Source organism: Cotesia typhae, unplaced genomic scaffold (assembly GCF_013202065.1).
Source record: "Cotesia typhae breed Kobodo isofemale line unplaced genomic scaffold, CoteBio_Ctyphae contig_48, whole genome shotgun sequence".
Classification (NCBI taxonomy): domain Eukaryota; kingdom Metazoa; phylum Arthropoda; class Insecta; order Hymenoptera; family Braconidae; genus Cotesia; species Cotesia typhae.
In genome coordinates, this window is record NW_027423756.1 from 325,465 (window position 1) to 340,735 (window position 15,271).

General features: G+C 30.7%; 2 protein-coding genes across 2 annotated transcripts; both read right to left on the minus strand.

Annotated features, from left to right (window-relative positions):
- Positions 1–3,123: 3,123 nt before the first annotated feature.
- LOC141529367 (ATP-dependent DNA helicase PIF1-like) lies at positions 3,124–3,852 on the minus strand. Its single transcript, XM_074245870.1, has one exon. It carries the CDS (start codon positions 3,850–3,852, stop codon positions 3,124–3,126), a length of 729 nt encoding a protein of 242 aa, XP_074101971.1.
- Positions 3,853–12,407: 8,555 nt separating this feature from the next.
- Positions 12,408–14,157, minus strand: LOC141529747 (uncharacterized). The gene is made up of 2 exons (XM_074246432.1): positions 13,583–14,157; positions 12,408–13,497 (listed from the first exon to the last, which is right to left on the minus strand). The coding sequence occupies exons 1-2, from the start codon at positions 14,124–14,126 to the stop codon at positions 12,410–12,412; spliced, it is 1,632 nt and encodes a 543-aa protein (XP_074102533.1). The 5' UTR covers positions 14,127–14,157; the 3' UTR covers positions 12,408–12,409.
- Between the last annotated feature and the right edge of the window lie 1,114 nt (positions 14,158–15,271).

Genomic DNA, 15,271 nt, shown 5'->3' on the forward strand with positions numbered 1-15,271 from the left:
TTCGACGTGCAAGGAGGAAAATATTCAATGGAGATGTCCAGGACAAACTGCCGAAAATCAGGTAATTAATAGCACCGGCCTGATACATATCCATCAGGGATGCCAAGCGACGTGTAACGAATACACTATTCGTGGGATTGCCAGAGAATCAACAAAGATAAACTTCATTGCCCCGAGTTTTAACCTATCCTTAGAAACGTTAAACTCGAGCCTGAAAACCAACAACGCAGCTCCAAATTTGTTCGCACAGAATCAAGATCCAGCTACGATTATCGACAAATTCGAACCTTGGGGCCAAGGATTGGAAGAAAACGAAGAGAAAATGTCACTAATTGCCCTGGATCATCAAAAAGAAGAAACTAGTCGGAAGATAACTATAGGAACAGTATCAACTGTTGGAATAATATCACTTATAATTGGGGGATAGCCATACAAAAACTGTCCGCCGATTTCTATTGAAACCTCGCCAGACCAGCAGAAAAGACGAAAAACCAGTCGTAATCGAACTGAAAACATTCGAAGAAAAATCATCAAGCCTGCCAGAAGCCAACGAACCACTTCCAACAAGAACCGATGTCGACAACGAGATGAACGTCTCCATGAAAGCTAAAATAACAACCAAAGAAGCTCCAGAGATCGTCAAAACACCAAAGAAACCAAAAACATTCCGATTAAGAGACTACAAATCACCAATTTAGAAGAAAAACCCAGCATCAATGAAAGAATTATTACATAATCAAACCGATGGCTCTTTTGCGGAAAAAGTTAGAAATAACTTTAAAATTATAATAGAATCCTTTCTTTCCTATATAATTTCGTTTTACAAAAATAATAGTAAAATTCTTCATGCCAAAAACGAGTCAACAGTTTGAACAAATAATCTAATCTAAAATACAAAAAAAAAAAAAAAAAAAAAAAAAAAAATTTTTCCTACCTTAATAGATAGCTGATAGTATAATGAAAATCAGTAAAATTATCCGAATTATGAAAAGTTTTGCTGCTTTATGACTCACAAGACCGAAAATAAAATTATCTCCGGCCTTGGGGGGACGAGCGAGAACAACGCAAAACGTTATTTCAAAATTTCTTTTCCGAAAACAAAAATTTTCTTCCTCCTTCCAAATAATTCTCCCAATCATAATTTTCATTTTACTATCACTATAATTATATATTACACATTATTTTACTATTGCCATTTTATCATTATACGTCATAATAAATATAACTACTTATTATAACTCTATTATATCTATTATATTACATTTTATACATTTTATATGTTATAACCGAGTATTCAACAAAATTTTATAAGTATATTAATTATATTATTAATATAATACTTTAACATTAATTATACTTTATAATGATTTTAAGAAAATCGAGCTAACGTCACTCATTAAAATCGTTCCAAATTATTAAATCATAAAGATTTGTTTCTCTTTGTAAAATTCTTATTTCGAACACTCAATATTCAATAAGAGTGAGTATAAGTAAGAAAGAGAACAGGAGGAGTCCTCTAGCGGTAATTATAAAAGAACTGCTACATCAAGCAAAGTAGCTTACCGACACTCGCTCAATTACAGTCGCCTCTCGGTAAGCCACGCCTACTACACCACAACCGTGCCGCCTTCAATGCATGCTCCACACACAACTCACACGTACATACATATATGAATATAATTATATACATGTACCGATATCTACCCTCCTCTCGTACCACCTTTCCAGAATTAATTCAAAAAAAAAAAAAAAATTTTCTTCTCTTATCCTTATTAATCGAAATTATTCCTTTTATTTTTGGATTTCACTTTTGTTTTCTTTCTTTCGCTTTATCTGTTTATTTCACTTAATTCCTGTTTCACTTTATTCTTACTTTCTTTCGTATAAATCCAAATTCTACTTACCTTCTTGCTTTTCGTCACAACTACTACGATTATCACTATCATTATTATTAAGAGATGGGAAAAGGGTATAGAGAAAAAGGAGAGAGACAAAATAATACCTTTTATTTTTAATAATAAATTTATTTATTAAAAAAAAAAAAAAAAAAAAAAAATTTTACAAATATAATTTCCTTCTCTTTATCTACATATATTTTTTTCTGTATTTTACTATTTGGCTACTATTGGCTCGGCCCCCGGAATGCAGAGGGGACCTGACATCAGCTCTTCTCGCGCGACCGATGACACTCAATACGCCTAGCCTGCAACAAAGAAGCAAACAAAAGATAAAATAATCTCCAACAATCAGAATGGTGCTTAAGTAGGCATTCCAAAGAAAAACTTGTGAAGTATTTTACAATGACTTACCATCACGTCATGGTGACCAAACCATTGAAGATCGCCTCAATTAAGGCGATCCTCAAACGCCCGATGTCCTCGCTGTTGGGGCACACCATCTCCTCAAGATCCGAAGATCCCGCTAAACCTTCGGCGCCTTGCAGGCAGAAAAAGGTCGCCGCTTCCACGATCTCCGGAGGGAGTGGACCAAACACGTCCATGAATCGAGGCCAAAAGCAACGCCCGGCTTGGATTCACCGGACGTGCCAAAGCCTTCAAGATTTCAATGCCCGCTCTTATGTCCTAGAAAAAAAAAAAAAAAAAAAAAAATATATTTTCTAATGAGAAGGGTACCTTATCTATTTATTCTTCTCCTTTCCTTCACTTTTTCTATTCCTTCTCCCACTGAATGTATCAAAATTTAACTTACCTTCTCCCCGTGAACCATTACGGCCATTTGGTACCACGTACCATACCCCTCAAAATTCCTTCCAGCAAAATACATCGCGACAATCAGAACTCACGCTACTCACTGCCGAGACGATACTGACACTCGACACGGCTTCGCGAAATCGAAAGGCGAGAAGGATTAGCCACCCGTCAGCATATTATGCAGCGCGTTAATTGAATTAAGACCATCGGAAACGTTATCACAGTTTTCGATACCTCGACAATCTAATAAACTAAGAGAAGCTTTTTTCGCATTTTTGGGTTCAATTTAAATAAAATGTTCTTCAACTGCCCAAATCATGTCCCATACTTTTTGCCAACGTGTATCAGGAATTGGTATGGTAGGTAAATCAGACCTATAAATTTTTCTTAAACGATTATATTCTTTAATTGCTCAAGAGCTTGCTTTAACGGAATGAGGATCAAAATTGATTCCATGTAGTCCACGTAACTCTGTTACACGAGATAGGGCTACATAAATTTGACCAACATTAAAAATGGTGTTCCCTGCTTCAATGATGGCATTTTTTAAACTTAAACCTTGACTCTTATGAATAGTTACTGCATAACTCAAGCATAATGGAAATTGTTCTCTTACAACGAAAGCTCTTTCAAATAATTGAAATTTTACTTTAATCTTCTCAATAGCGTATTCGATATCTGCACCAAAGTCTATATTGATAGCTTTTATTTCACTCCCATCAATCGACTTGGAGACTGATTTAACTGTTCCAATAGCACCATTTACTAGACCAAGAGTAACATCAATATTTCGACGTAACATAACTTTCGCACCAATTTTTATTGTTATAGTTTTAGCAAGTCCAGCTGATTGACTAGCATTGTCTTCTATTTTATTTAAAGTGTCGGATACTTTTTTTATCAATGATTTATTACAATCTAAGTGGTCACGAGCCGTCAGTATAATGTCTTCAGAAAAAATTTTACTCGTCATAACTGAATTTATTAAATCACATTGCTTACAAGTAGGTACTAAACAGACTGAATCCGACGGCAATTTATCAATGTAATTACATATTTCATGTAATTCCTCATTATACGACAGAGACGGATCCATAGTAATTTTTCTCTGCTCCAATAATTTGATGTCGTCATTAGTCATAGAAGCAACTCGTACTCGAGAAAGCAGCTGACCATAAATATTATCAGTTTTTGTCTCATATTAATTCGTAATTCTTCATAAGAGAACAAGTCGGTCCATAAATTAACACTACACATTGACCCAACATACTTTTCAGCATCTTGAGATGATAATGTGACATAACTTGGATTTTCATGTACAGGAGGGAGTTGGAGTAAGTCTCCGAAAACAACAACATGTTTACCTCCGAACCAATCATCGACATCAAAAATTTCTACTAATCTTAAATGTATATATATCAGAGTAATATTTGAGACCATTGATATCTCATCAATGATAAACAGCGTTGTGTTTTGTAACTGATCACGTAGTGCTTTTAACACATTGTCAGATAATTGCGTATAAGATGGTGTAAAACCATGTTCGACAGGCAATTGAAATACTCGATGTATAGTCAATCCATTAATATTGAAAGCAGCAATACCAGTAGGGGCTGTTACAACTGTTTCTTGATTCAATTCTTCTCTAATCCAACGTTTTATTACATTAATTAGAAAACTTTTTCCTGTACCACCTTCTCCACTTACATACAATCTTAATTTTGTATTATCAGATAATATGTTGTTTTTGATTTTTTCAAAAACTTTCATCTGATCAGCGTTCATGTTTTTAATCATATCAGCTAGAGTACAATTGTTATTATCATGCTTTTGTGCAGCATCATTAATTTCTTTAGCGATTATATGTACTTCTGCAGTATCACAGTTTGATGAATTTTTCTGTGAATCATCATTATTATCATCGTCATTATTACATTTATTTTCAATCAATTTTTTTATGTATTCTAAACCTTTTTCAAATTCTTCATTGTATTCATGATAATCATTAGCTTCTTGAAGCATATACTGCTGATGAGCAAATGACTCTGTGTAAGTTTCAAATCCATTTTTAAGCTCATCTGTATTACGCCATGGTTGAAATAATAATAATAATGAGTAGAAATAATCCTCTGGTCGATTTGCAATATTATATCTAAAATGATTAATTAAATAACCTCGTAGCCGTTTTTTCAAAAATAATCCTGGACGTATTTCATAATACTCATTAAGATTATTTTTTTGGTTCTGTCTTAGTTGTATCGTACCATTTAGCGAAATTATACAAGCATAAATTTTCTAAATCTTTAGGACGATTAGGGTAATAATCATCAATTAATGAAGGACAAAATATCTCAGTTGATTCAGGATCATTATGCTCTAATTCTTCAATTTCTGCTTTGGTTTTTAATTTTCTATTTCTTATCATTCGGACATCTAACTATTTAATAATAGTTTCTGAATCTGTACCATGTAGAGAAATGCCCAATAAAGTATCAGCAGCTTCTAGAGCTCCGACTTCTCTGTGAGTTAAACTACGAAACGCAATCTTCCACAAAAGCTGAGGTAAAGTTTTGGTTGAGTGAATTTCGTTCATTGTTTCTGATGATTTAGTTATTTCTCTTTTCGTAGCATATTTTGTGACATATTGTGTCAGTATCGTAGATTTTTCTCCGATAAATTGAATATCCATATTTCCTTCCCAGACAGATAAAACTGATGGATTGTAATTATTAATATTAACTTCGTTTTCATTACGAGGAATATCATATAGTCGACTTTTACTTTTTAAGTTTCTACGTCCAGCTATTGAAGTAGCAGTATCACGAAGTACAAAGTTTTCAGAAACAGGCCGTGGAAATCCGAATCGACAGGCTTTACTTACTTTACCAGACTTTGGTTTTTTTGTTCGTAAGCAGTAACTATTGTGATTGTGTTGTTGATGTGTAGTTACGCGTCTGTAAAGTGTTGGTGATATTTTTTTATCTGGTAATTTACAAGTTACGTATTTCATGATAAATTCAACGACTTCTTCATTGGTGTTAATACCCATTATTGGAGCACCTTCTACCCAAAGTATTAAATGAAAATGTTGAATTCCTCTACCTTGATATTCTCGGCGCCAAAAGTAGTGACTAAGTGGACCGAGAGGTTGGCTATCTGACTTGATGAATTCAAGAACAGCTTGAAATTTATTGTCAATAAATCTTGAAACTGACACTGGGTCAGCTGCAATTACTTCACTTGCAGATAGTTTATCAAAGTGTGGAGCATTAATGTCTTTTATATACTCTATTAAATCATCCCAAAGCCATTCAGCAGGACTGACAGTAAAAAACCATGTTGCAGGTCCGTAATGACGCGTCATACATGCCAAATTATTTCTAGGCTTACTCCAAAATTGTTCTGAATTTCGAAGTCGAGCAAACAGAGTTGTTAAATTTGTTTCTAACTGACCATCTTTGAGATGTTTCAAATAACTTTTCGCTGTGTATTTTTCACGAGCATTTGTAATATTTAGCGTATGATAAATACCTGCACCAAGCTGTCGAATGTTAGCGTCATTTAATAAAAAGAATAAATATTGTTGGTTCAGGCGAATACGTGAATCAGCAGATTTTAACCTTGCTTTAATATACTCAAAAGCAGTAAGAGGTACATTTCTTTCTTCACATTGACCGTTTTTACCATAAGGATATAAATCTGGAAAACATTGTAAATCTAATGTTTTCAATCGATTATCTAATGCTTTACATTAATTTTTAACATTTGATACATATTTGTTGAAGTATCATTCTTCCTTTTATCGTGAAGCGGATATATAGTGTATTGTGTATATTGAGAACTATCTGGATTTAATACTTGAGTAATCATAGCTTGATGTTGAGGTGTTTTACTTTTACTTTCTTGAGTATCAATTTTATCATTAGTTTCTTTGTCTTTTGTTGACAATGATATTTTACTGTAAGTATGATCACTAGAATTCATACTTCTGTCTCTGACAGATGACATTTTACTATAGCTGTGGTCTTTAGTAATACTATGATTGTCTCCGCTCAGTCCTTTATTTTCTCTATTTTCTGACTTATAACTTAACTCTTCAACATTTTGATTATCAAGAATCTCTTCTTTACTGACGATGTTATTTTTTTCTTGTTCCATACTGATAGGAGTATTATCATCATTATTATTATTATTTTTTTTACCGTTTATTGCATTTTCACAATTTTCATCTTCAGTCATTTCAATTTGGAATGAAATATTTTTTGAATCTAACCATTCACGTAAATTTTGAGGGCATTGTGGTAATTTAATTTCAGAATAAAGAGTATTATTAGTCTTTAACCATGTCAATACTCTGAATACATTTTCTAAGCTAACCATGTTCTCCCATATAACATTTGACTTTGTAGGTATACTACGCATTACAATGTATAACTCATGATGTTTATTCAAAGGATCAGTTGTAGAACAAATTTTTTTTAGTGTTTCTTCTATGGGTAAGGGAAGATGAAATGTTTGACCTTTGAGTTTTTGTATTCGCATAGTATGAGGTAGATTTTTTTTAGCAAGAGTTCCTAACCTTTGAACTACTTGAAATGCTTTTGCTCGCTGTATAAGTACTTTTTCATACTCATTTAATGTGAAAATTTCATTTGGAATTTTTCCAACATACATATTGTTCAGTAAGCAAGTTGGAGGCATAGATCCAGGGCGAGTTTTTCGCAAACAATAGTCACAAATCAAATCGCTATTCATAGTTGGATCTTGTTCATTAATAAAGTTTACTAAATTATTCCATATTTCATTTGAAATAGGCTGACGCATTTTACTCAATTCAGTAACATCTTTTCTGAAAACTAATTTTTGACAGGATATACATTTGAATCGAGGTAAATCTAAAGATCGCTTTGTAAAAGCTGTAAAAGCTGATTTAAATCCAGTTTGTAATTTATCGTCATTCAAGCACAACCCGTCTTGATCTGTGTCTAATACATTTCCAACTTCCTTCATTTTATTTGTTACATTTATTAAATATTCTGAATTTGCAGTTTCTAATGCAGTATCTAAAGCATTCAAATCAGTAAAATTCTGTTTAATTTTATAAAGAAGTTGTTTAATATATCTAACTTCAGGAAAATGAGGTGATAGTAATTCAATACATACAAAATCTGATTCACAAGAATGACAAGATTCATAACAATATTGGTGGTGACCTAATTTATCTAATGAATGATTTGGAAACAAGGTACTTAAGAATATCATACAGTTTCTTAAATGCTTGGTTTTCAAATTTTCAAGAAATTTTTATATCGTTCATACATTTCAATTTCCACTGTTGAACGACAGAAATGATTGTAAATCCATTTCTTTTTCGCATTTGTATCTTTTACTAAAGGTAATATGTTTGTAGCTTGAGCCAATGAATTCATAGAAATGGTTTGTTTTCTTAACATTTCAAATGAATATGATGTATCGTAATAATAAGGTTCTGTAGAAGAGCAATGGAGAAATCGCCCACAAATAATTTGATAATTATCTACAGTAATTTCTGAATCTACCGGTAAGTGTGAAAGGTGTAATTCGGCTTTATTCTTCAAAATATTCAAAGTATTTGTTAACGTTTTCACGTAAATTTTTCTCTGACACATACAACACTTGATAATTTTTTGCGCTTCTAAATATTTTTCAACAGAATTTTTTCCATCTATCACTAAAACTAATTTTTTAATATAATGTTCAGAAGATTTTATTTTAATCTGATTCTTTCTAGAATCTTCTCGACAGTACTTTGTCACAATTTTTTTTGCTCTTAAGACTTTTTGTCTAAGAATTTTTTTATTAACGGTGCATTTTATGCTCTGATTTGAACCGTTCTTATCATTAGTTAATGAATCCTGTTTTAGTATTGAGTTATTTACAAAATCTTTATCTTTGTTACTAATCGTTACTTCAGATAACTTTGTACTAAGATCTAGACTAGGATTATGTGATGACGACTGATCGTTAGTTTCTTTTTTAAATTGTTCGATCAATGACTGTTTTTGATTTTAATTTATTTTATTGTTTTCACAACCTTGAACTACTTCACTCGGACATTTTTTATTCAATGCTTTCTGGCCTCTAATGCGCTGATTATATATTCTACGATTTCTCTTATTTATTTCTTCCAATGATTGTAAATCTAATGTACCTTTGTTATGAGTAGTTGGAAAATGACTTATCGTATTTGTCTGAAATATTTTAACTAAATGAGAACGCATAAGATCCTGATCATAAACAATACACTCTGGTTTTTGATTATAGAGTAAGGATATTGCAAATGCAATGGCAAATACTCAACAACCAGTTCCATTACATTGGTTTTGAACTTTCATGAAAATTATTGATTTTGAATCAATATTGAAGTAAGGATAGAGATGTTGTAAAAAAGTAGTTTGATCGTTATTTAAGGAAAATCTATTAAAAGAATCGTAAATATAAATCTTTTTTGTATTATAGTATGAACATATCCAATGTTTATCAGTACTATATAATATTTGTATATGATTCTTGTACTGTGGCACGGCTTCTATTTTTTCAGGTCTTGCCAAATATAACGTGTCGCGAAGATCATAATCTGAACAATTAGCTAAAATTAATTTGAAATGATACATATGCTCATCCTGTAGTTGACCTCCATGCCTTACTATATTCAAGATCTTGTCATTTATATTTGGTAAAAAACTCTTATTACCGGTATTTTTTCCTTTTTTTTGATAATGGTTCTTCATCTAACGTTGTTTGAAATTTTCTTTTTCGTTCTGTTTTTATCACCTTGATTTTCATTGAACTTGAACTATTTTTTACTTTTGAATTTTTCATTGAAAAAATATCATTCTTAATATTTTGAGTGAAAGCTGCATCGTTATCATTCAACGATACTATTTTAAATTTGTTTTTCTGTCTAGTAGGTGATAAATCGATTTTAATAGCGTTTTTACTGATTTTGAGTCCAATATTTTTCTTACAGACAGAATTTTTGCTATTCAAAGTTGACAATGCGTTATCATTTGTTAAAGTTATTGTTTCAATTTTTTTTTGCGTACATTTTTTGAAGAAGCATTAGTTTCCAAAATTTCAGGTCTTATCACTGCATTATTTTTCGATTTAACGTCAGTTTTCTTAAGTTTATCAGTTGAAAATACGTTATTATTGATGTCATCAGCCTTAACGTTTTTTTCTTTTAAGACTGTGGAAAAAGCTTTGATGGAAATTTTTTTATTATCATTATCACCAAGTATCTTAGGAAAACTAGTTATAATACCATCTTCATATAATTTTATCAAATGGTTCCGCATTCGGTTATGATCGAAGAGAAATGAAGATTTTATTGGCCACTCTCCGAAGGCCAATGAAGTTGCAAATGCAATTGCATATACTCCACAATCATAGTTATTTGGTTGACTTTGAACGTCAGGAAATTCGATTGAATTACTATTAAATGTGAATTGAGGGTATAATTTTTCTAAAAAAATCTTGTGCTTTTCATGAAGTTTTTTCCTATCAGCAGAATAGAAAATATAAATTTTTTTTGTGTCATAATAACTGCAAACCCAGTGATCAGTACTATACCTTTTCCTTACCCTTTCATTTTGATTAAAAGTATAGTTTGTGTCACAACTATGCAATATTTGAATGTGTTCTTTATCAGCATCCAGTTCTTCAATAACTTCTGGATGTTGAACATACCAACTTTCTCTGATAGCATAATGAAATTGATTATGAAGCAGAAGAGCAAGATAATCTATATGCTCATCTTCTAACAATTGATTATTAGCAATGATAGTTAAGTTTACTTTATGACAAGGAAACATTTTTGAGCACAATAGTTTCTGAAAATAAGATGAGGTAAAATGTTAATATGGGAAATAAATTACAGAAAAATTATATTTTATTTATAATATTTATTTTATTTATAATATTTATTTTATTTATAATATTTATTTTATTCACAAGGTTGCAAATCTTTTTTTACGATTAAAGAATCAAATAGTAGACCGTTACTTTTGTTTTATCAGCCGCACAGCAGACCGTTATTTTTTTGTTTTATCAGCCGCACAGCAGACCGTTATTTTTGTTTTATCAGCCGCACAGCAGACCGTTATTTTTATTTTATCAGCCGCACAGCAGACCGTTATTTTTATTTTATCAGCCGCACAGCAGACCGTTATGTTTCTTTTATCAGCCGTACAGCAGACCGTTATTTTTATTTTATCAGCTGCACAGCAGACTGTTATCTTTTTTCTACTGTTGTGTAATCTCAACAAACAGAAAAAGTGCAAAAAATTTTAATTATGTAATAAGAAATGAAAAATACAACTGTGTGTATACTACAATTGTATCTTTATGAAAAAATTTATAAATATTGAAGAATCTACATATGTATGTATATATATATATATATATATATATATATATATATATATATATATATATATATATATATATATATATATATATATATATATTAGGTGGTCCTTATGTTGGGTTTGAAATTTTTTTTCACGATAGTTCAAAATCGGTTCAAAATCTATAAAAAAATCATGCCAAGTTATAGCTCTTAATTTTAATATTAACCCGCGCCCCCGACGGTCAAAGTTTTAAAGGAAAATAACATGGGAAAAGTTATATTTTTACTTTGGAATTTTTTACGTCATAAACTAACCAACAAATCACATCAAAAATATTTTTCTAATGCAAAATTTAACGGTCTACAAAAAGGTCTCTTATCATTTTTTGATAATTCTAACGGTTTTGAAGTTATTCGAGGTCTAAATTAAAATTATAATCTTTTTCATAGTTTTTTCTGGTCATTTAATAATTCAACAATCATAGACGGGTTATTATTCATATTAGATTACTTTTTTTACTTATGCATATAATTTTGAACTATAATTTACGTGAAAAGTATTAATCAATTAAAGAAGTGTATTATTAATATTTTAATGAATCGAAAATGTACAAACATTACCATTTTTATTTTTAATTACAGATACTTTCATGAAGTTTTTACATTAGTTTTTTTAAGTGCGTCAGGAAACATTTGACGATGATCTTTAACCAATTGTAATACGTATTGCATTTGTTTTTCATCCTTAGTATAACGATTACAAAAATCTTGCACTAGTTTAACTCCTCTTTCAGCACAGTCATTCACAACCGATAGTTTTTAGCGAATCATAATGCAGTTTTATAGTGTTCATTATTAGCCCATTCAGAAGGATGAATCTTTAAAAATTCTGTTTGTAACTCGAATCTATTGAAAAAATTAATCGATTCTGCAGTTACGAAAAAGTCAATATCATTATATAATAATTCAGTTATGCTCTTAGTTTGAAAGCGTTTAACACTACATTTTTCACTAGTATAATCCAAGTCTTCTTCCGGAATATCATCAATCACAATTGTTTCTTCTTCTTTACGCAGCTTAGCGACAATTTTTAATTTTGTTTCTTGTGAAACTTCCTCATCAAAAATAGCCATGATTGCTAATTCTGGTGATAAATACCACAAGTGATTCATAAATCTACTAATTGCCACAGTAGCAAGATTACTGTTGATTGCCTTAAAGTTGTTGAGTTCTTTTATAAACTGTAGATCATGGTACGGAGCTTTGACACTATTTGACGACGAAAACCAAGCTTTTACATAAACCATTGTCACAAAAACATATATTTGCCGTAGTTTATTATCTTCACCTTTTTCAATGACAATTGCTCCCGAAGCATGTACATTTTCAATATATAAATAGCTTTTGCCATCCATCGTGCATGGTGACAAGCTCCTGGCTTACGAAAACTAAATTTTTCGGGGATGACACCGATAAAAACTAAAGTAAGCTCTAATAACTCTTTGTAATCATCACGAGGCAGTTGTGATGCAAGAGTTTCAGTCGCAAAAGTTCTAATAGATTCAATTTTTTCATTTGTCAAGATATTATCATTTTTCGGATCATCTAAACCTGTTTTGTAACTGAGTTTATTTAAATCTCCCCATTGCTTTTGGAATCGGATAAAAAGTGGAACATTATGACCAACAGTATTTGGAAAAACAGCTTCGAAGATATATCTTAGGACTATTTCAAATATATGATGCTTACATGGAAGATACAACAAATCTCTTTCTAACAATTTTTCCAGTAATGCAGCAGCACCATTACGAAGGCTTAAATTTGATGGAGTAGTGTCACAGCATATTGCTTTTACAGATATGTCGAATCCCCAGTCACATAATGTCTTATGAACTACAGAAGCTTGTGCCATTCCAGTTCCATCTTCACTCGTTGGTACACCTAACATAATTTCTTTACTTTCTGAAGTAATTATTACAGGCAATCGATGAACAGTTTCTGTATTTAACAAATTAGGTAATAATTTTCTATCCCAATGTACAACAATAGATGATAACTTTAAGTCTTGGAAATATTTTTTTATTTCTATTGATTTTGACTCTCGCATAGTAAGCCGACATGGGCGAATAGATGATCGATTGACAATAATGGAATTAATATCCACTTCTAATAATTTTAAATCGATAAGCGACTGACAAATAGCTGTAGTTATAAACACAGTATCTCTGTCGCTTACTTTACAACGGTCAAAAGTAGCTACAACTCTTTCGTTGAGAATATTGTGAGTTCCTCTTATATTTCTTGATTTAAATTGGCCGGCAGTAGTTGGAATGTATACTTCTCCACTAGAGACTGATTGAGCACTTCCTTGGCTTGATAAGAGTTCAACGTTTTTGTCTACAAAAAGGATAATGATAAGACAAAAATATCTTCACTATAAAATAATGAAATATCAATGAGTAAGTTGATTATTATAATTTACCAAATAATGATTTTTCTTTTTCACTTTCCAATTTTCGTTTTTCGAAATCCAATTGTTTCTCTAATTTTTTAACACCAATTTCATCGTCATCGTATTTCGTCTTAATATTTGCAATAAAACCAATTCGTTCATCTGATCTCTGATTATTCAAGAATTCTTTGGAATTTTCATCAACCATTTCAAATACATTTGACGGTGCGATGTCAAATAATTTTTTTAATGAACAGGAAAATTCATTTTGTTTTTTCACAGCAACTTCACTCCGATTTCTATGTTTAAGAAGTATGCGCCACTCATCATACAGTTTTTTCAACTTATCTCGACATCTTTGCACATCTTGAACGGGAATTCGAGCTTTCTTCCAAAACACAATAATTTTATCAATCACTGCAGCAACACTATCTGTGATAGTATTATTTAAAATACGTGTATAAAAAAATAACACTTTCAAAGCTTGCAATTTCGATGGTAATTTGTTACCTACGATTTGAACGTCAACATCACCAATCAAAAAAATGTTTTGACGTAAACGTGATAACTCCATATTTAACTGATTACTTAAATATCGGATAAATGAACTCAAAAATTTATTTATATATCAAAAAGGCATCAGTACTAGTAATTGAACGATTTTGATCAAGCTGAGAAATAAATGTAGGTTATGAGTAATCTGAGAATTAATTTTAGTGTTAGAGATTGAAGTAAAATCTAATAGATGGCGGCATGATCGGTTTCTAAAATGTTTTTAACCAGAAATCAAAATTTGAAATTGGAGTTTGCTGATATTTGTACCAATAACAATAAAAATCGAGACAATAGGTCCCGAATTTCTTTTGTATCCAAAAAAGTTAAAAATCTTTAAAATGTTCGACAGTTCAGGCTAAAAATGAATTGGTATTATTCCAAAGTTACAGTAACTTTGAAAATTTTCTAAACAAAAAATCCAATGAGATTATAAAGAATAACCGGTTCATGATTTATGAACTATTAAATGACCAAAAAAACAGAAAAAACTATGAAAAAGATTATAGTTTCAATTTAGACCTCGAATAACTTCAAAACCGTTAGAATTATCAAAAATGATAAGAGACCTTTTTGTAGACCGTTAAATTTTGCATTAGAAAAAATATTTTTTGATGTGATTTGTTGGTTAGTTTATGACGTAAAAATTCCAAAGTAAAAATATAACTTTTCCCATGTTATTTTCCTTTAAAACTTTGACCGTCGGGGGCGCGGGTTAATATTAAAATTAAGAGCTATAACTTGGCATGATTTTTTTTTTTATAGATTTTGAACCGATTTTGAACTATCGTGAAAAAAATTTCAAAAACCCAACATAAGGACCACCAATATATATATATATATATATATATATATATATATATATATATATATATATATATATATATATATATATATATATATATTAAAATGAATGAAAATTGTAACTAATATTTATTTATTAACATAAATAAATATTTTCATTAAAATTTTTAGCAATAACTTCACCAGTGTTAACTATTTCACAAAAAGTAATACACCGGTGTTAGCTACATTACAGAAAGTAATGATAGAATTAGCTAAACTTTTACACAATGGATTACATATTGTTAGGTTAGGTTGAGTATATATAATATACATAAATCAGCATCAATAAAATGATTTTATATATCCAATTGAATATCCCTA